This window comes from Phascolarctos cinereus, unplaced genomic scaffold, assembly GCF_003287225.1.
Source record: "Phascolarctos cinereus isolate Bilbo 61053 unplaced genomic scaffold, phaCin_HiC Scaffold_2;HRSCAF=192, whole genome shotgun sequence".
Taxonomy (NCBI): Eukaryota; Metazoa; Chordata; class Mammalia; order Diprotodontia; family Phascolarctidae; genus Phascolarctos; species Phascolarctos cinereus.
Genome location: NW_027555625.1, coordinates 181,225,197 through 181,247,774, shown reverse-complemented (window position 1 = coordinate 181,247,774; position 22,578 = coordinate 181,225,197). Strand labels below are relative to the sequence as shown.

At 35.8% G+C, this 22,578-nt stretch overlaps 1 protein-coding gene across 1 annotated transcript in view; it reads right to left on the bottom strand.

The window, feature by feature from the left end:
* CSMD1 (CUB and Sushi multiple domains 1) overlaps nucleotides 1-22,578 on the bottom strand; it is a 1,378,384-nt gene that overhangs the window by 412,025 nt on the left and 943,781 nt on the right. Inside the window, exon 25 of the mRNA XM_078149151.1 lies at nucleotides 4,710-4,901. Coding sequence (XP_078005277.1) covers nucleotides 4,710-4,901 — 192 coding nt within the window. The remainder of the gene's footprint in view (nucleotides 1-4,709; nucleotides 4,902-22,578) is intronic.

Below are 22,578 nucleotides of genomic sequence, written 5' to 3'. Positions count from 1 at the left end.
AGGGGAGAAAGAAAAGAGAGAGAAATACAGCATTTATTAAGAACTTGCTATGTGCCAAACACTGTGCTAAGTACTAACCACACAATATAAGCAAACAAGATCACATTACCTTTTTCATTATGTAGCTTCCTTATTTTTAGCTAATTATTCATGTTACCTAGGTGCTAAACTCAGTATTTGTATACTGCCCAAGAAGTATGGAGGTGGGGGTAGAGAGTGAGTAACCTTGTGCTTACATCTAAACTAAAGTTGTTCTCTGTGTCTTAAATGTCTTCTCTTTTACCTGATTGAATTTGTTTTCATCCTTTAAAATCCCAAAAAAGGTCACCTCCTCTGTGAAGTTTCCCACATCCACCCTACTCCTCTCCATTAACTATATTTGTGTTTACATCCCTTAGTAGACTCTAAGTTTCATGAGGGTAGGGACCACATCTTATCCTAACTATATATCTTTTCCAGCACCTAATAAGGTATAAAACCTCTGAATCTTTTATGAGTTGTAAACACCTCTCTAATTGAGTCACGAAAGGGACACTTAGAGTAGCTGAGCAAACACATTATCCAGCTGGGGGGGGCATTAAATAGCTAAACCCTAGTGATTTTCAGGATTTCAGAGTAAGAGAGATGACAATGTGGGAACTGATTGTAAAGGAGACCACTACAAGGGAGAAAGGGAATTTCTGTGCATGCTTGTCCGCACATACACACACATACACACAAGGGATATGTTGCTTTGAAAGAATGCTACTGGACCAATAGGATAGATTGCATTCAGCAGGGAGCAGAAATATAGCCCAGACAGACACAGATATAGAAATACAGTTACTATAGAGAGGAAAGAGTTTCAAAGAACATAAGCTTTAGTAAGAGAGAAGAAAGACAGCTTTGGACTCAGAAGAGGATCAGATTCCCCTGGTAGACTTAGCTGAGCATTAAAGATACTTCTCTCAAGAAGAAGCATTGAGATGATTACACAAAGTGAGGACTTCTAGGTGTTGTAGTTATTTAAGTGTGAGACACCTTTGCCATGATTGTATACCCCCTATGTGCCTCACTACCATAATGTTCTTATGTTTGAGCTCAATTTTCCATGTATTTGTGGGAGATTTTATGGAAGAAATGTTTTGTCACTGTTTTTATTATGTCATCGTAGTAAACATCTTTGCTTAGAGCTAATTGTGTCTCCTGTGGTTATTATTAAGGAAATCCACTGACAAGGGATGATCTTGAGGTGTAGGTATGAGGTTAGTAGTGAAAACCTATGGAGTTATCCTAGAACCAGTCTTGGAGTGGAGGTTGTATGGTATGTCCTTCTTTCTCAAAGAGGACCATGACATCAAGGAGATGGTGACATGACTTGCAAATTACTTTGATTTGAGTGATAGAGGGCTGTGTGGTCTCACTTTCTCCTCCAGAGCCATCTGGGTCCAGCAGCCAGATATTGATCAAGACAATTGGAGATGGTCCAGGATGCAGCAGGAGACCACCTTGGCCCTTTAAAGCTAAGGTCTTTTCAGTTTCTCACTCTGAGTGAGGCAACACCCATTCAGTGAATAGGCCTCTTTAAGAAGTGAGTCAAGGGATGGTCCCTTTAATTAAAAAAAAAATCAAACTGGGAGGGGAAGATCCTCAGGGTTGCTGGCCAAAAGAGAAACAGTTACCATTTACATTCACTCTGAGCCTGGAGAACCCAAAAAAATGACATTAAGTGGTATTTGGGCAGGGACCTACTGTCTAAAGCTAGAGATCGAGTGAATTGGGTTTAAGTCTTGGTCTTTTAAAAAGAAATCTAGCCAGTAAACCCCAAGTTTACTAGGTAGCTTTGGGCTATCAAAATTTAAGGAGTAAAGGTAAAAGCTAGGACAACAGTCCAATGCAAGTGTTTCATCTAGGGGATAAGACATTTAGGTCTTAAACCAGAGCTGGAAATAAGTCAAGAGTAAGATGGTGTATTGACAACTAAACTGAGAACAAAGAAGACTGGAGTCACTTTCCAGCTCTGACACTGTGTGAATTTTGAAAGCTATTCCTTTCTCTCAATCTCTTGATCTCAGTTTTCTTCTTTATAAAAATTAGAGGGTTGGGCTAGATGACCTCTACAATTATTCCTCACTGTAACATTATGACATTCTGGGACACTAGGTCAGAATCAAGAGAAGCACTGATGTAGTTAGTCTTCATTCATATGCTCTCTCCCTCCCTCTCTCTCTCTCTCTCTCTCTCTCTCTCTCTCTCTCTCTCTCTGTATACACACACACACACACATACACACATATTTATTACATTCATATATACATGTATATGGATATATGTGTGTGTATGTGTATTTCTTTTATCTTTCAAGAGGGAAGCATTTCTAGAAAGATTATCATATTTCCCCTATTAGTCTTTAAGTTCCTTGTAGGCAGGGGGTATATTTCATTCAAACTGTGTATCTCTCTAAGTGAAAAGTGCTTAATAATTGTTTGCTGATTTGAATTATTTCACACCAGAGTGAGCGTTTTCTAAAAAAAAATTTAAAAGAGTGAAAGTTCGGCATTAGACTCCTACTTAGTTCTTCTTGGAGCTACAATAGGTTTTTCACTTGTCATTGGCAATCACAAGACTAATTTTGGAGCCTGAATAGCAGTATAAATTAGAGGGAAAGATGTGTGAATTTGGAATTAAGTGTTTAATTTGATCTAAGCAGAGGACTATTTGCAAGACATTAACTGGTAGCTGTTTAATGTATTCTCCCCCTAGCCAAAAATGCAGCAAACAACCTGAAGACTTCCTTCATTTAAAAATAGACCCAACTAACAAGATGGTTGATTTTATAGGTAATTATTCCAGTAAAAGAAATCACAAATCTTGCATGTCTTCTGATGACTCAGCTTGAGGTAAAACACATGAAGATTCCCAGGAAAGTTATAAAGTGTGAATACGGCCCCAAATATTAAATAAACATATGAATCGCTGTTTGACAATGTTCAGAATGCTAATAAGTACTGCTATTAAATATCATCTATCCTCAGTATTCTACAATAAGTGCTTTGTGAGAATTTTAAAAGCTGTATGTCATAGCTTTATAGGACTACTGAGAATTTCAATGCTGCCATGCATATGACAATAAAAATTATTTTAAACTGCAAAATCCCCTCAAGGTCACCCTATGTAAAATGGCAGATTAACCATGTGTATGTCATTTCACTATCACTGATTCTCCTCACAGCTTAATTAAATTTTATATCCCCCCCAAATAGCTTATAAAGGAAACACAAGTTGAAATGTGACAGATCATTAAATTAACAATTTTTAATGTTATTAGGATGAAACTCTAAAATATTTAAACTCAAATAATTAATTGTGAGAATCAGAATTTATGTACACATACTATCATTTTAAAGTATACTACTATATTAATTATACTATTACTGATTTTTATTTCAGGAACATACATAACAGTTGCCCTGAACAAAATAAAATTTGTTATGAGACATATAGTGTAGTTACTCAATCCATATTGAGCAAAAATTGAAATGTTTTTTAAAGTATCAAATTAATTTTTCCACTTACTATTTTCTATGTGAGTTTTATTCTGATTCTGTATACTTCTGTATACCTGCCATTTACATAATTCTGTATACACTGTTTTCCCCAATTGGAATGTTTTCCCCAATTGGAAGGTGGAAACTCTTTCTTTCCTTGTCCCTTTCTCTTTCTCTTCCCCTTTCCTTCCCTCTCCTCTTCTCTCCTTTCCACTCGTCTCCTCTCTCCCTTTTTTTTTCTTTGTATCTCTGCCCCCTAGTGCAAGATCCAGCAAATAGTAACTTCTCCATGAATTCTTGTCAATTGCTTGACTGAAAGTTATTCATGTTGAGGGGAAAAATTTCTAGTTTTCAATTAAAATATGTTAAATGATACTGAATATTTGAGAAGTAATTTCAAAGGAGGAAATGATTTTAAATTAGTAGATTATTTATAGGGAACTTTCCATATTACAACTGGAGGCAGACTTATAAGGTCATGAATCTCTAACTACCTAAACTTTGAATTATTAGTGTTTGGATGTATATTTTTTATGAGGGAATTTTTATTGTAGGAAATATCATACAAATCCTAATTATCTTCCCACTATTTGAGCATCCTTAGTTATATGTAAATCCTCAGTTCTTTTATTTCTACATCAGGAATTTTCACATCTGCAGAATTTATATCTCATATTGCCAGGTCAGATAAGAAAATATATGTAAAGCTTTATATAAAGTTTAGTTATTATTATTATTATTTTAGAATTTATGTATAAAAGGGACTTTATAGATCATTTCATACACAGATTCATAAAATCTCTCATTTTATGGATAAAGAAAGGGGTGTCCAGAAAAGAAAAGGGACCTATCCAAGGTCACAGAAGGAGAATGAGGCAGAACCAAGATTAGAACTCCAAATCACTTGCTTATTGTACTGTACCACCTTGCCTCCTCAGAAAGTTATATAAAATATTTAGAAAATTTTAAGAGTCTTAAGCAACAGATTTCAGAGATTGAGATAATATGTAAGGCACAGTTTTTCAACATTTTTTGTAGCAGAAATTGAAATTATTTCAATCACAATTTAATACTAAGCTAAAAGGTTTAATGTTTATTTTTCTTCTTTTCCATATATAACACCCACATATGTCATTGGTCTTTTTCAAAAATCAAGAACTAACAACAACAATAACAATATACCTATGCATGTAGGAGGGTCTGGCTGCCAGAAGAATCGGTTATTCAGTTGCACGCAAGTGATTTTAGCCTGTCCTTGAAGCTGATATCCAGGATCACATTGAAAAGTTATGGTATCTCCAGGTTCTCGGCTGTCTCCGTAGCGGGTGCCGTTTTGAGGCATACCAGGGTCATTGCAAGTTGATGCAATAGATGCTACAAAGAATAGTTAGTTAATAGATGTATATATTTTGATCACATTTACTAAATTCATATGACTACATCTCAATACTTCTTTGTTGAAACATTTCTTACAGTATCAAGGCATCTTTGATTTATAAGAACATAAAAGTGGTTTGTCCCCTACATTAAACACATTCACTAAAATATACACTGCTCATGATATATTCTGGTCAGCTAGTGGTGAAACAAATGGGCATTCATTTTTCCCCCTACTTTAAATCAGCAAATGAGTTAAAAATTCATTTTGACATTCAAACTATACATTTGCTTAAGGGCCATCTGTGTTATAAGTCAGAGTTCATATCACAAATACAAACCTTTAAAGTAACATTTTTGGGTTGGAGGGAGCACAAGTTAAATTTACTCAGGAACTTCGAGCCCAAGTTGCCAGCTTATTAATGTGATCAAAGAATCTGTGTTGTTATGATAAGAGAAATAGCCTAAGAGAGGTCAGAGCCTAGTCAGAGGAATAAAAGGAACTCACTTGAACTCTCCCAAGTTCCCTTCCAAACAACTTTAAAATAATGTCTCAAATAAAATTCTGGAGCTGCAGAAACAAAAAAAGATGGGGGTGAAACAATTTTCTAACCCAAGATACCTTAGGAGATTGGCAGGGAATGTATGTCTCATTGGGGTAGTGATAATGGGCCCTAGAAGCACACCTGCAGACTGGGCCTTGGGGGTGGCTACATTATCAGGGCAGCAGGTTCAGGAGCTCTCAGCACACAGACTCTTGGGGTGTGGGAGAACTGGTCAGCAGGAGATTACAGTGGACACTCTGCTAGTATTAGGAGCAGGACCCTTTTGTGTTGTCCATACACAGTTCTGGGTTATAGTCCCAGGGTGAAAAGGAATATTAATGCACTAGAGTTTCTAGCTCCAGAAGAGTAGGAGTCCTGGTCAAGTTCTGGTCAAAGTTCCAAGGCAGAGAGAAGTGTAAAATCTATAGCAAAGTGCTTGCCTTCTCCAGAAGGGGGAAAAGAATGGTGGTAGAGATGGAATTTGGAACTCCAAAAATTATTAAGAAATGCTAAAATTGTTTTTACATGTAATTGAGAAAATTAAAATAAAAATATTCTTTAAAAAATAAAGAAGAGGCCCAGAGGTGATATCTGTATATTTCATCATGTCAATAGTGGTAACATGAATGGTAAAAATTTCAGAACAGATAAGTATAAAAATGAAATTATATAACTGGATGGTGGAAGTGTCCCAGTACAGTCACCAGCCCTGACAATGCCCATGCCTAGTCTCAGTCCAGGAACATTACTTAACATTTGATGCTCTTATTGACATTCTTTCTTCATTATCAAGAATTTCAAAGGTGAAAGGACTTTCAGGAACAAGTCATACCAACCCATTCTTGAAAAATAATCCCTTTTATAACTTGTACTTTGTGATTTTAGTTGAATCATTTAACTGCCCCAGGCCTCAGTTTCCTCATTTGTTAAATGGACTAAACGATTTCTAAGGTCCCTCCAAGTTCTAGGTCTATTATCCTATTATCATCCAACCTTCAAGGGAACTCTTAATATGAAAAATTAATTGTATTCAGAGGTAGCCCATTTGGCTTCAGCTAATGGCAAAATTTTTTTCAGCTTTTTTTTTTCCTTTCTGCTTCATCAAGCCTCTATTTGCCTCTCTGAATTGCTCCCAGTTGTGCCCTCATGGGTCAGAGTTGGAGGGGATTGAAGCTTAATAATCCCTCTTCTATGTCATTATCCAGTGAAAATTTTACTTATTCTGTGTTCTCCCCAACACACACACACACACACACACACACACACACACACACACACACACACTCACTCCTTCTGGTACTGCTTTTAATTACTTGCATTCCTAATAGAGTAAAAATGATACCATGCCTGTCACAAAAGAGTTACTTAATCAATGCTTGTTGAATTGACTTGTTACACATAAAGTTTTCATAAGGGACAGCATTAGGTAATGATAGTGATCTGACTTCACAGTCAGGAAGACTTGTGTTCAAGTCCTGCCCTGACACATCCTAGCTTCTGTGACTTTAGGGAACTTATTTAACCTCTAAGTGCCCAGGCAAATCCCTAAATCCATATTGTTGCAGAGAAGCTGTTAATCTGCACTGTTCAGGAAGTTTCTCACCAATAACTTCCAATCCAGATGAAATTTTTGATCCAAACCAAAACCAAACAAAAAAATTATCAAACTTAGAATTCTTCTCTTTATCTTCTTGATCATTCACCAAAGGATGGATGAATGAGGTTGTTTTTATTTCAGATAATATCTTTTCCTTTGTTTAATTAAATTTGCTCTAGAAATTCTATTTATTTTTTAAAGAAACAATACACAATCACCATTATCCAGTGGTTCAGGTGTGACACTCTGAGGATGGTGCCTACATGGTGTGTGGGACAAGTGAAAGTTTCTTACGTGAAATACAAGCTATGCTCCAAAATGTAGTGAGGCTTCAGCATAAGCTGGGCCTAAGTTTCACTTTCGTTTTTGGGGAATGGGCACTGTGTACCAGCTGCCCACCCCGTCCCTTGTTTTGTAACCACCCCCTCTTTTGTTTTGTACCTTAACTTTACCAAATAAGGCAAGCTTCTAGCTCCCAAGCATGTTTTGAGTAAAATGTATCTCTTGGATTCTAAATATAGACTGTGAGGTCTCTTGCCTCAGCCAATGAGGATAAAGAGATTGAGACAAACAAGTGAGGAGGGGGCTTTTTGGAGTGGTTTGTCTAAGACTATATATACTGCTTGCTGTTGTTTGTGCTGGGCCTCACTACTCCAGTCTGCCCTGGGTAGGAGATGCCCAACTCTCGCGCGAGACTTGCTAGAATAAAACCTTCTGTTTTCTACCTGGAGATACCTGAGTTTTTATTTGAGTAAGTGGTATATATCCCATTCAGTGGTTTGGCAACTTAAAGGAAAAGTGTAGTCTCATATCCCTAGAGGATCTAATTAATGTGCTTGGCCAGATAAAATCCATTAAGACATAAAAAGAAAAGCTGTCAAGCAGTTATGAGATTTAGAGCTGGAAAGGATTTTAGAGATCATCAATTTCAACTTCTGTATCTGAAAGATGAGGAAACTGAGACATAGAAAATTCACATGGGTTGTAATTAAGACACTAGACCCCAACAGGTGTTCTTTCCATATAATTCCTATAAACACCTCTGTAAGGTCACTTTTCCAGGCATGTGCTTTCATGGTATTGGAGTGCAATATTAGGGCTAGATGTATGCACGTGTGCATGTATATACAAATACATAAACAATACACACATGCATATATATAAGCATACATATATACTTACAGGCATATATATGTATACACACAGTGACTCCTAGATTTGGAACCTCTGAGACACCAATCATGAGAAGCTGCACAGAATAATGTATTTTTTAAAAATGTATTATACTCTGAGTTAGGAAGATGTGGGAAAAAGTCCAACTTCTGATACTTATTTAGTGTGGGACCAAAGGCAAAATATTCTCTCTGAGCTTTAGTTTTATTACCTATAAAATGGGAATAATAATGTCTTTAGTACCCCCTGACAGGATTGGTGAGTGGCCCAAAGAAGATAGTATGTATAAAATGTTTTGAAGATTTTATAAAACCAATATCAATGTCAAGTAAATTTAGTTATCTTCAACTCCCCAGAAAAGAGAGGGAAGATGACATACCTTGGGATGTTAATGAAAGTGGTCTGAAGGAAGGTCTTGGTATTGGAAAGAGATGACCAGATCCTTAAGACACACAGCTAGATTCATTTTGTCTAGAACCTAGACCTTAAACTTATGCCAATGATTCCATTTCTTTCAGGATCTTGAATTTTTCTTGCTTAAAAACAAAAGAAATTCAGTTTTTGCTGTTTTGTATATGGATATGTAATATGTCCACATGCTATAAGTATATGTTAAAATTTATGTCAATCATCAGTCAGGTATTCAAGTAAGTAATTTACTTTGTAAAATGAGAGTAATATCAGCCAGTTAGGTGGCACAATGAATAAGATCACTGGACTTGGTACCAGGAAGATCTGAGCTTTCATCCCACCTCAGATGCTTATTAACTGTGCAATCTGGGGGAAAGTTGTTTAATCTTTCTCAGCCTCAGTTTCCTTACTTGTAAAATAGGGATTTTATATTAGCTACACATAGTAGCACAGCTATTTTGGAAAGCAGTTTGGAATTATAAAAATAAAGTGACAAAAATGCCCATTTGACTCAGAGCTTCTATTACTAAGTTTATACCCCAAGGAGGCTATTGATAAAAAGAAAGTCTTAATATACACTAAAATATTTACAAAAGCTTTTTTTTTGGGGGGGGAAGCAAGGAATTGGAAAAACAGTATTGGGGACAGCTTAAGTAAATTATGGTACATCAATGTAATACAATATTACTATGCTGTAAGAATTGATCAATTTGACAGATACAGGGAAACACGAAAAGATCTACATGCAATGATGTAAAATGAAGGACACAGAGCCAAGAAAAATTAATATACACAAATGACTGTGACAATGTAAATAGAAAGAACAGTTACACACCACACACACACACAGAAGCGCAAAAGTGAATAAAGAATAAGAATAGCACAAAAGAGGAGCTATGAGAAGACTCTCCCACCTCACTCCCTTTCAGAGGTGGGAGGTCCAGAACTATTGTCCATGGATTATACTTTCAGATTTTTGTATGTACTGATTAGATGTGCTGATATTTTCTTGTTTTTTTTTTGTTGTTTTTTTTTTGTCTCCAAAAATGAGATGGTTCTCTGGGAAGTGAAAGGGAGGGATGATGAGGAAGATATGGCTATATCTAAAAAAAGAACAATAAAACATTTAAAAAATAAATAAAACTATAATAAATAATAGTACCCAACTGCAAAGGGTTGTGAGGAAGAAGTGAGACAACATGTACAGTGCTTAACAAATTTTAAAGTGCCATATAAATGCTAGATATCATCACTCATTGTCATTGTTACTGTTGTTGGGGTATCTATATAATTTGCCTAAGTTTAATGAAAAGTACACAAAAAATACATAGGATTTTACACAGGTACCTAGTGAGATGTACTCAAGGACACGTATACAGCAGTATTCTGGGTCACTAATAAGTCAATTGCTAAAGCTCAACAGAGTTGAAGTGTGCTCTCTCTCTGTCCCTCTCCCCATTCTTACCCAGTACTCCTTTTTTTTTTTAGCATTATGACATAAAAATAAAGAAAGCTCTTAGGATTATTGTTCTTCGAATTACAAAAGCAACAAAAAGACATAAGAAAAACAATTTTAAGCAATGCAGTTGGAAATACTATAGTTTACTCTTTGAAATAAGGCCTATGTTATTCTGCTTTTATTTTTGAGTTGCTGGAGGATGTTGCTTGGGCAATGGTAATAAGGCTTATACAGAAAATAATGAGAGCTCCCAACAAAAGATGTTAAAGCTGGGGTCAGAAATTGCTTTTATACCTTCAGGGTCATAACAGAGTTAGTGGTGAAACATGCACTCATTCTATTTTTTATTGGAGTATTCGTTTTATGTGCTGTAAGATACATTTTACTTATTTTTTTCCTTAAGTATTTTTTTTTCTCCATATGGGATTTTGGTGACTCTGAACATCTCTAGATTTTTGCCATAAAAAAAGAAAGCAATAATTTCTGTTGCATCATTCTGGTCCTGCTATTACCTTAGAAAGGGAACTGAAGTATTGGACAATTACAAATTCATACAGTAGTTCCCTGGAACATTTTAGGTCATAAAAATGACTGTTACAAACCCTTGAATATCTTGGGTATATGTCTACACTATTGCTCCAGTGGAATTCCTTATCATTTTGATTCACTGTAGCCATGGAGAAAATGTATTGAACTGAGTTTAAAAGCACTAGTACTACGTTTCTTTTTGTAACATAAAGTGACAAAAACCACATAGAGAGATGGAATCATATAAAGTAATTTTGGGTATATTTTCCTAGATAATTATAAGTTATGTCATTATGGGTTCTAATGATCTTCCAAGATATTTTTTTTAACTTAAATTCAAACATGTCAAATTCTTCCTTACCTCATTAAAATACTACCAAGGGCACAAATTTTTCCATGGATCACTTTCTGTGCTTTTTGGAAATATACTCAATGATGTAGTTCTAAGGGTATCACTTGATTATAGTAATTGTTTACATTTACCTAGCAATTACAACTTATGAGGAAAACATAAGTTTATGGAAGATCAAATGGATAATTTTGATTATACAAAATTAAAGTGTTTTGTACCAACAAATCTAAAAATCTAAGAGTAAAATTAGTTGAAAAAAAATTTTGCAGCAAGTTCTCTGACATCTCATGTATCTCATTTCCAAGATAGATAAGGCACTGATTCAAGTTTACAAGAAAAAAAAAAGATCCATTCTCCAATGATAAATGGTCCAAAGATATGAACAGACAATTCTCAAGAGGAGAAACCCAGACTATCTATAGCCATATGAAAAAATGCTCCAAATTACTTAGAAATTAAAAAAATGAATATTAAAATACTTTTGAGATTCTACTTCACAAACACTAGAGTAACAAAGATGACAAAAAATGGCAAATAATAGATGTTGTAAAATCAGATATATTCCTTTGTAAAAATTCCATTGTTACATAAATACTATTTTTAATTATTATTATTGAAAATGTCATATGTTATCTTTTCTTCCCCAAAGTAAGGAGGTACTTTTCATATGAGGTGATTCTGAAATGTATATAAGGCAAAATTCTAGTAACTTCAATTGTATTTTTAAATTACATAGAGATATCCTTTTTACACAGGAATTTTGTAAAAAAATTATTTAACAAAAAAAAATTTCCAATTCGTGTGTGTGTGCATGTGTGTGTTTTGTAAGATCAGATCTGAGGGTAGCAGGTGTTCTTAAAAAGATGCTCATCAGGGGCAGCTAGGTGGTGCGGTGGATAGAACACCAGTCCTAGATTCAGGAGGACCTGAGTTCAAATCCAGCCTGAGACACATAACACTTACTAGCCGTGCAACCCTGGGCAAGTCACTTAACCCCACTGGCTAGTCAAAAAAACAAAATGCTCATTGATGGATGCTAGAAGTAAGCTAAGTCATTTGTGCTCATTTGGGGGAATTAAAATAATGTAGCAGAAAGAAAAATGGATTTAGAGTCAAAGGATCTGTGTATGAATCCTTACTGTTTTAGAACTGGAAGATCACCTAGAACCTAAGAAATCACCTAAAATAACCCATATCTTAGTGGTAAATAGACTAAACGAGGTGTTGTGGCTTGCCCAAGGTCACACAGGCAGAAAGCAACACAGCCAAGGTTATAACCAGCAAATTCTAAGACCTTTTCTACTCTATCTCCCTTTTTTCTCCTTCTGTGCTAATCTGAGTATAGATGATAGTCTTACCAATAAATATAATTGTTATACTAGTAATAAGGCAATGGCCTTTTCTACTTTTTTATGTCTAACCCGTACTCTTTCTGCTTCTCTCTACCCCCCAGCAAAAATCATATAGCACAAGATTAGAATATTCTAATTTAATCTTTTTTAGTTTGTTCTTTCTGCATAGACAGCATATAATACTTTTACTGCAACTGCAAATTCTTCAGATCTTTTCAAGTTATCAGTTGGATTTTTTTTGGGGGGATAGATCTTTTGAAAAGAAGAAAGCAATATGAGTACTATTGCCTTCCCCAAATGTGATCATTCTATGTGTGTGAGACATAGTAAGCTGGAGTTACCTTAAAAGAAAAGCTAAGATAAAAGTTGTCATGAATTAAATGCAGGAACACTTTTGATGAAAGGAAGCAAGCAGAGTTAGAAATGACACAAATTTATGGTACTTGTCTCTGTACTTAACCCCTCTATTTTAAGTTTCAAAACTATGCCAGTTCCTGTCTTGGTAAAGAAGTCATTTTTGCATCCCAGAAATGTTTAAATAGGGTAAGGGAAAAAAAAAAGATATTCATTTTATTGCTACCCTGGGTCTTTTCAAGGCTTTATTTAGGCTTGTCTTCATTTTCCCCCAACAGAAATAGCTCTTTGGTAGACAAGACATACATAAAATAATACTGAGCAATTCCAAGGAAACATAGCTAGTAAAAGGTGAGCGTGAATCATGGGTCGCATGCATCAGTCTAAAGGAATTTGAGTGAGAAGAGGAGAAGTTTATTTCAGAAATACTTTCTTTAGGACCTTAAAATGTAGGCTTTCAAGTAACAGAGATTTCAATATACATATGCACACAAATACACACAGAAAAAGAGACAGCAAGATTTCTCCCTGGTAAAAATAGAGTAAAAAACTATAGAGGTTTGAGGTTGCAAGATATACTGTTGTTTGTCCTTTGTTTTTGGAGAGGGCCAATGACATCATGGGGGGACGTCTCAGCTTATGTGTGAATTAGATTTAAGTGAAGCAGAGTTGCACAAAGTCATGTTGCAAGATATACTCAATGAAGGAAGGAATATTGGCTAGGTGTGTAGCCTCTTGCATTAATATTTTGTTTTTCTTAAAATTCATTTTCTTACCAAGACAGAGAGAATCTTGGGGATTTCTGGCTTTTTCAAACAGTTGTCTGAAACCAATGATTATGATTTCTATTCCAGAAAGAGAAGTTAAAAGAAAAATGGAAGAAGGAAGATATAGAGCAAGACAAAACCTTTATTCAAATTCTTTTATTTTACATTTGAAGGAATAGAGGTCCAGTATGCTAAGTGATTTGCCCTGAAGTCTTTCATATAGTAAGTTATAGAGATGATATACAAATTCAGGTCCTTTGTCTCTAAATCATATTCTTTCTACTATATTTGCTGCTTTCCATCTTAGTCTGGAAGGATTTTTCTTGGCTTTTTCTTACTGTATCATTGTGGTTCAGAGCTTGGCAGTCTGCCCTTATCAGGAAGAGGCTTTACAGCCATCACAATCTGTTAAGATTAGAACTCAGATATATTATAGGTGATTCTGAAAAGCAAAAGTCTAAAATCTGCTAGCAGACAATATTTTTCAAAAGACAGAGAACAGTGGAATGACATAACCAGTGGGAAACAGTAAAGTTTAAGAAAAGCAGAAAAGTGGGGAACAAAGTGAATTGACATAGAAAGAACTACATGATGATATTACCAGGAGATACTGGATCCCTACAACATTAGCTATGTAGTTTGCTCCTCCACAAAGTGCTCCAGGAATGTTTCCCTGATATATGTCTTCCTCCATACTCATACACTGGTCACATATTACCTACTTGTCTACATGTGACTTTTGTGTGTCCAGTGATGTTCTGGCATGTATTTGTGGGAAAGAATGATGCAGATTTGTATGGGAACTATTCCATTGCTACTTTCTTATCATGCTATTTTATTAAATAGCTTTGCCTTAAACTTGTGATACACTAGAAAGAATATACATATTCTGGAGAGAATTGAAATTTATATTTAGAATTTGGACTTAGAATTTAAACTTACATCATCTGTAGTCAGAGATTCTAAATTTAAAATCACCTCTGATACTTCTCTGTGACCTTGGTCAAGTCTCTTAGCCTCATGATACCTTTGTTTCCTCATGTGAAAAAATGAAGGAATTGGACTAGCTATCCTCTGACCAACTCCTGAGATATGATCCTATGATTTTTAAGAATTATGTCCTCTAAATAATTATGAAATATAAATACAATAGCGTGGGCTTCTGACATCTGGTGTTAAGTGGATACAGGCTCTGAACATGACATAGCTGTTCTGAGGGTCCAATATGTGAGGATTGACCAAGGCTCTACATAGATATGTGGTCAAAACCTTTTTTTTTTAATTTTTTTTTTTTATAGAAAATCACTCCATTGATGGAGAATGAATCATGCTAATACTGATGTTGATGATAGTGATCATGATGATGGAGACGATGCCTAGCTTTTATATATCCCCTTAAGGCTTACCAAGCACTTTACAAATATTATCTAATTTGATCCTCACAAAAATCTTTCAAGTTAGATGTTATCATCATCCCTCCTTTTAGGTGAGGAAACTGAGTCAGACAGAGTTTAAATTACTTGCCCAGGGTCACATAGCTAGTATCTGAGGCCACATTTGAACTCAGGTCTTCCTGATTCCAGGTTTAGCCCTGTATCCACTGTACCACCTAGCTTTCTCGAAAGTATTTATAAGTTCATGTGCCAGGGACTGATGGTGATGGTGAGGATACAAACTTTAAAAAAAGAATCCCTCCTCTTAAGGAGCTTACAGTCTATCCAGGGAGACATCAACTCATCTATAATTTATCCTTCTAGAGAATTGCTTGAGAGTAGTAGGAGGTGACTTACCCCTGTTCAGACACCTGGAATGTACTAGAAGACTTGAACACAAGTCTTCCTGACTTCAAGGCTGGTCCTTAATCACTATACCATAATGACTTTTATCATAGTAAAGTCAAAGTAATATTATTTTTAATAGTTTTGAATTACAAAGCACTTCATAACAACTTTTTAAAGTAGAGAGTAAAGTATTATTATTTTATAGATGAAGAAACTGAGGTCCACAGAGGTCAAAAGGCATGCTTAGGGTCACTAGTAAATGTTAGAGATGATCATAGAACACAAATCTTTGGCATTCTCCTTCATTTATATTATTATTAGAACTATAATTATGATTAATAGATACCACAGGTGATGTCCATAAAATATTAAATGATCTAGAGGAATACTTCCAGTATTGTGGGTACCTCCTTTATGGGAGATTTATGATAGGACTGGACAAGGATAACACAGGATGAGGAGTCAGGGACTGGCCAGCTGCACTGTTAGAAGCAGATCCCATTTCATGAACTCATTGTTCCACTGAAATAAGTGTAATTGCGATGAAAAAAAGATGAAGCAAATGGAATATCAAAGCTGCTAATTGCATCAGTACTTTGTTGAGGGCCAGCTTTAAGAGTCCAATCTGGGTTTAAGATCCAGGACAGAGTTTGACTCTTGCCCAGGCTTAACCCACAGGGCTCAATCATTTAGGAAGCAGGGCTCTCCAAATCTCCCCCTGCAAGGGAGGCTCCTGAGACATTCCTTCTCACTCTTTGAACTTTAGATTTACACATTCACTCCTCTATGCAGGTGGCATGAAGGCACCTGGGAAAACCTTGGAAAATACAACCCAATCTAGGAACCCTGATAACGAGGAAATGTATGTTGTCACGTCCTCAGCAGATGTTTTGGGGAGTATCTCAGGAGGAGAACTCTTTGAAGTTAGGCTAGATTTTCTCTATATTTCCTGTACCCTCAGACGAATAAACTGAGTCAGTTCTGCTGCTCCACCTGGCCCATGTCTCAAGTTTATTTCGCGCTCTTCCATTTGGTGCACTATTTGATTGCTGGCAACAGTACTTGAACTCTGTTAAAGAAGACTTTAACATTTTCACCTTTTTAATTAGTGTGTGAGAAGTTCATTGCAGAAGATAATGCAATACAAAGAAAAATACTTGGTTAATAAAAAGAAAGAGTGATACTTGTGCCTTCCTTTTGTCAGGTTCTCTTAGCAAGAAGCCAACAGAAACCGAAGAAAAAGAAAATTAAAGCACAGCTACTTTGAAAATATCACAATCCTTGTGTCACAAAGTATGTTAGCCACTAGAAGTATTGAATTTAAGTAACGAAGCATTTTATTCATATATAACTAAATTAGAATAAATAAAACAAATTGAATAATATAATAATTTGTTTTTAACCTCTTTGCCTGTTCCCCCATCCTTTGAAATTGAAATACCACCTCCTCCAGGATTATTTTACTCCTTTCAATTGGTAAAGACTTTCCTGACAGTTAGCTTTGTAATTCTCTAAATCGTGTATAATATCATATAATATTGTGTATTTCTTACACAGTCACCTATCTTCTTTTTCATTACTAGTCTGTGAGATGCATGGAGGGAGGGGACTTGTTGCATACAATCTTTTTTTAAATATAAATTTATTTATTTTTAGTTTTCAATATTACTTCTACAAGATTTTGAGTTCCAAATGTATACAATCTTTATACTTTTCCCAGTGCCTAGCATAGGGATATGCACAGGGTAAGTGCTTACTGAATTTTTGGTATTTGATTCCTTACAGAGTGAGCAAATATTTTATTCTTCACTACTTCATTCTTTCCTCTCTCTTTTTTCCCCTACTGTCCTCCCATCTTCTCTTTCTTCCTTCCTTCCTTCATTCTTTCCTTCCTAGTCCTAGAAATAATTTTAAAGAAAAACAAGTAAAATGCTGCAGTTCTGGCATTTTGCTTCACCCATTATGGTTTTGAAAGAATGGTATAGTATGAAAATAATACTTTAAGAAAGGGTGGGTTCAAATCAAAACGTGGTTTCATAATTTTCTGCGCATTGTTAAGAGAAGCAACACTGTAGTGATGATGTTATATTGCATATGAAATTTAAAAATTCTCCTCACTTTCCTTGTTTTTTTTTTCATTTTCACAAAATAAAAAAATAAGTATAAAGTTTGTGTTGATTCATGAGGATAACAATATGCTATTTGTTTAGAGACTAGAACTAAGAAAAATCCTCAGGGAATATGAATGCTCAGAATGAGCTTGTCCCAAAGAAAATACTTTGAAATGTAAATGCCTAATCATTATGATATTGTGATCATAAATGCAGGAAGGATAATCATCCCTGAACTAAAATTGTGTTACATTTTGAATTCCTATTGCTAAAGACAGTAGAGAACCATTATGTTTGATTTGTGACAATAGGAAGATTGAATTACTGAGAAAAAAAATCCAACCTTCTCAGCTTAGGCAACTGTGATATGCTTTGGTCATATCCTAAAGCAACTCTCACTGACAACTGATTGCTATACACAAATAAATAATACCTTAAAAGCAATGGAAATAATGGGAAATTTAACTAGGTGGGAGCAAGAAAAAAAAAGTTGAAAAAAAAGTAAAACAGAAATATTTTAAGAGACACAGACAGTTTTGAGAACTGCCTGAGCAACCCTGGGCTGATCCAGAATCCAGCATTTGGAGAGAAAAACAATCACAGGGAGAGGGGTTCTTGTTCCTTTGGTTTATTGAGACTCACTTCTAGCTAGCTGAAATGATTAGGACCTGGTGATTAGCCTCATCGTGGAGAAATAGAAAGAGGCACCATGCATCCACCTCCTGACTCCAATTGTTCATGGATTTGATTTTGCCTTGTGTATCCTTGACTTACTTTTGAAATTGTAACCTTACCAGCCAAGTAAACATACTGCATATTCATATGCTCAGTTATGTCCTACTTTCCATGACCCCATGGATCATATTGTTCAAGGGGTTTCTTTACAAAGATACTGAAGTAGTTTGCCATTTCCTTCTCCAGTGGATTAAGGCAAACAGAGGTTAAGTGACTTGCCCAGGGTCACACAGCGTAGTTAAGTATCTGAGGTCTGGATTTAACTGGGGCCTTCCTGTCTCCAGTCCCAGCACTCTATCCACTGAGCCCTCTAGCTGCCCTGTATAAACATACACATATATATATTCTGGAGAAAATGTATAAACCTACATGGCATGAGATTGGGAGAAACATTTTCTAACCAGAAAAAGTAGCCTTAGAGGTCAAAGAAAAGAAACTAGAAGGTTGGGTAAACAGACAGAGATTCATTCTGTATTTTATTCAACAACTGGGTAAATTTATTATCTCTCTGTTGAAAAGAGGCCTCCACAATATTCTAATGGTAAACTAGAGAACTCAGGCCCCACTAAGAAGGTATGTGGGATTAATTACAGAGAAAGGTAGATACCCATCAGAAGATAGCAGATCTTTGGCAACTATTTAGAAAAGATTAACAAGTTACAAATCAAAGGTTAGGACACTCCACTCCTCCTTCCCTTCTTCCTGAACCACCCTGCCCCATACTATCCCGACTATTTAATTTCCTAAATAAGGAAAGTGACTGTAATGTTGCCCTAAAGCTGTATTTAAAAAAAAAAACAACTATTTATATGTGTATCTCCGTTTATATATACCTGTGAAATGCCTATCAGCTAATGTTAAACTTATCTTGTAGCCCTGCTTCCAAATTTATTGATGGACCAAGGTAGAAGGAATTCTTTCCTGGAGGATTCTAGGACCTCTGGGTTGATGAATTCTCCAGCAGTACAGACACATATATGTGTTCTCCATCATTTTCATCATCTTGATGCCTCACATCAGGACAATTTCTTTAGTTTTTTAGAATAACAACTTTTTTAACCCCAAAATCTTGTGATACAACTAATGTACTGGGGGAAAAACAAACAAACAAACAAGCATTTAATTTGGAGACAAAATCTGGGGTCTGACCTTTGCTCTTCTATCTGGGTGAGTTTGGATAAGACACTTTTTATTATTCTGAAGCTCTGTTACTTCATGTCTTAAAAAGGAATGACTAGATAACCTATGGAGTTCCTTTCAGCCTTAAAATTATGAAGCTATGAAATAACAGTAAGACAGTAGATAATGAGCACCTAAATGTTTCAAAGGGAAAAAGACACTTCTATCATACATAAAAAATAACATAAGTAATGATGAAAGATCATCTTGATGAAGAAGCACAGAGTAGCAGAAAGAACACTGATTAGATTTGTGATTGAGACCCTGGTTTGAATCTTTGCTCTCCTAATTACCACCTGTGCAACCTTAGACAAGTCACGTAACTTCTCTCAATATCGCTTTCTACATCTCTTAGAAAAAATGAGTATTATAAAAATTGCATTGCCTAAAATTGCAATACTTACTCAAAGGTTAGTTTCTAAATTGGGATGTGTAGTTTTGCAGAGTCAAATGTTTAAGCAATTTTTAAAAGTGGGATTATCTTTTTAGGATAAACAAGTAGTGTTTGCTTATGAAGTGGTTTCTTCATTAATTTTTTTTTTATTTTTAGTGGGGTAAAGCAGTTTATATCCCAATTTAGAACTGTAAATCTGTCTAAAAATCTAAGCTAAGAATCTGGTTTGAGGATGATGCTAAGTTATGGGAAGGTCAAGAGTTTTTCTCATCAGGCTGCACCCAAAAAGTTTCTTTTTATTTCTTGAAAACAGACAGTTTCAGAGGGGAAAAAAATGTTCCCTAAAGGTACTTTTGACATGTTTTTGAAATGTTAATGATAGGTATGCACAGCTGTTAGCTTTGGAATTAACAATTACTCAGTTACTTATAAGGCTGATAACAGCCTGGGGCAAAGATGTGTAAAAACACTTTCTACAGACACCTTTGAGGCTTTTGTGAAGTGTAAATAACAAATGAATGGCCAATTCCTTGGAATTCACAAATATTCATTCCCACTGAGGTATATAAAGCATCCACCTGTGAGTACCAACTTGTGAAACCATATTGCCTCCAAGTTGGTCTACTGGAGTCCCTCCTCAGTCTTTAACAACTTCCTTTCACTGCAGATCTCTCCCTCACACAGTGGCCATCTTCTGGAGCTCAGGGAAGGAAACCTGTCTTTCTTTGGAAGACATCTTATCTCCAATTGCTTTCTCTAATGCTGATTATTCCTCTCAACATTTCTTGCTGATCCTCATAAGCAGCATTCCATCTCCTGGTTCCTTTCCTTTGGACTAGCAAAACCATTTTAATGTACTCCCTCCTAACTTCTGCCTTTTAGAATCTCATTTTCTTTAAAATCTCCATTCAGAAGCTGTCTTCTACATGACATCTTCCCTAATCCTTCTAAGCATTAGTAACCTTTGCCATCAGCTTATGTGAATTTGATTGCATTTAAATATAAATGAATATATAAATATATGTATGACTATGTGTGTATATATATGTATATATGTACATGCATTTAAAAATATATATGTATGCAAACACTGTTTCAATTTTGTCCTTATATCTTTAGTGCCTAGCACAGCTCCTGGCTCATAGTAAGCAATTAATAATTGCTGACTGATTGATCACCCTATGAAGTGGAATGGTCACACTCTTTACTTCATATTGACACTTTCAGGACCTTCTTTTGCTATTATTCTGTTTCTTCTCCATCTTTTCCAGATTCTTGTTCCAAATTACTCTCCTCCTCTTAAATATGCATATCAAACTCTGTTTCTTCTTCTTTGAAAAGCTGTGAGGTTTCCTTTCTGATGACAAGCTCCTGTGACCATAGACAGCTGCGCCTGAAGTCAGCAAGACCTGAATTGATATATGGCCTCAGATACTTACTAGGTATATGACTCTGGACAAGTCATCTAACCTGTTTGCTTCAGTTTCCACAGCTGTAAAATAGGGATAATTATAGCACCTATTTCTCTGGGGTATTGTAAGTATCAAATGTATAACTATTTGTAAAACATTTAACTAATGCCTAGCACATATCTGGTGCTTAATAAGTGCTTATTTCCTTCCTTCCTCTCTTTTTTCTTTCTTTCTTTTTCCTTCCTTCCTTCCTTCCTTCCTTCCTTCCTTTCTTCCTTCCTTCCTTCCTCCTCCTCTCTCTCTCTCTCTCTCTCTCTCTCTCTCTCTCTCTCTCTCTCTCTCTCTCTCTCTCTCTCTCTTTCCTTCTTTCCTGCCTTCTTTTCTTCCTTCCATCTTCCCTGCCACATTATTTCTAGTTGTATTCCTCATCCTCACCACAACCTTGATTATCTCCTTCCTTCTTTATTCTCCTAGTCCATCATCACTTCTCCAGTCTCCCTCTCCTCCTTTCAAAGTTTTGGCAACATAATTAACAATTTAAAACATATACTGTTCTCCATCCTTGAATACTTTGGGTTCAAGTCTCATCCTTCCAATCCTTAGTCTTAATTGTTGAGTCATCCTCAACATTCACCTTCCTGGCTCCTACTTTGGGCCCAGTGAGTGCTGTTGGAGGAAATTATGCAAACATGCTGAGGAGTTCCACTACTAATTTGATATCTAATTTTAACCTGACTCTCATTGTCACATAGTAATCCTCTGTAATTGACTCAATCATACACCTTCCCCAACAGGTGTTCCAAATTATCATTCTTTTCAAGGTTCCCTTACAAACTCTTCTATCAGACTAAAATTCCTTCAACTTCCCTGAGAAAATTGAGTCTGTCTATTTGAGTTCATCATCTACTCACAGGGCAGATGTGTCAGCCTACGTAAAGCAGCTAGGTACCCTGAGGGAGAGACATGAAGAAGCATGTTCCAAGTAAATTGAACCAACACCACCATCTTGACCACTAACTTCTTTCAGACCCCAGTAGAGATAGCTCTGAGCCCAAGAACCTTGGGAATACCAGTGCTTTCAGTACCATGCCCACATTCATCATCCTGGGAAGCAACCCTCATGGAGATGCAGCCTGGCAAATGTTCTTCCAAGTGCTACCAACATAGTTACTGAAGACCTAGAAAAGAAAGTTCTTGCCACCAAAGCTCTTGGCACCGTCAAATAGTTCAACATCAGAAACATATGTGTGTAACAGTTGAAATGACATTAAAGAGGCATTACTTTCTGCTTTGTTGCTGTACCTGAAGGACTATGAGACTTCTCTAACTTCCATCTGAACTCTTCCATATGTATTGTTTTGTGTATTAAAAGGCAAGTTCCTTAGTAACAACTTGAGAGTTTTGTAGTTTTTCTTTTTGTATCCCCAGCACTTATTCAGAAATGCTTTTATCATCTATTCCCCCATCTCTCCTACTCAGTGCCTCAAATCTCTTCTGTATCTTCATCTCTCTTCTCCTGAGTCT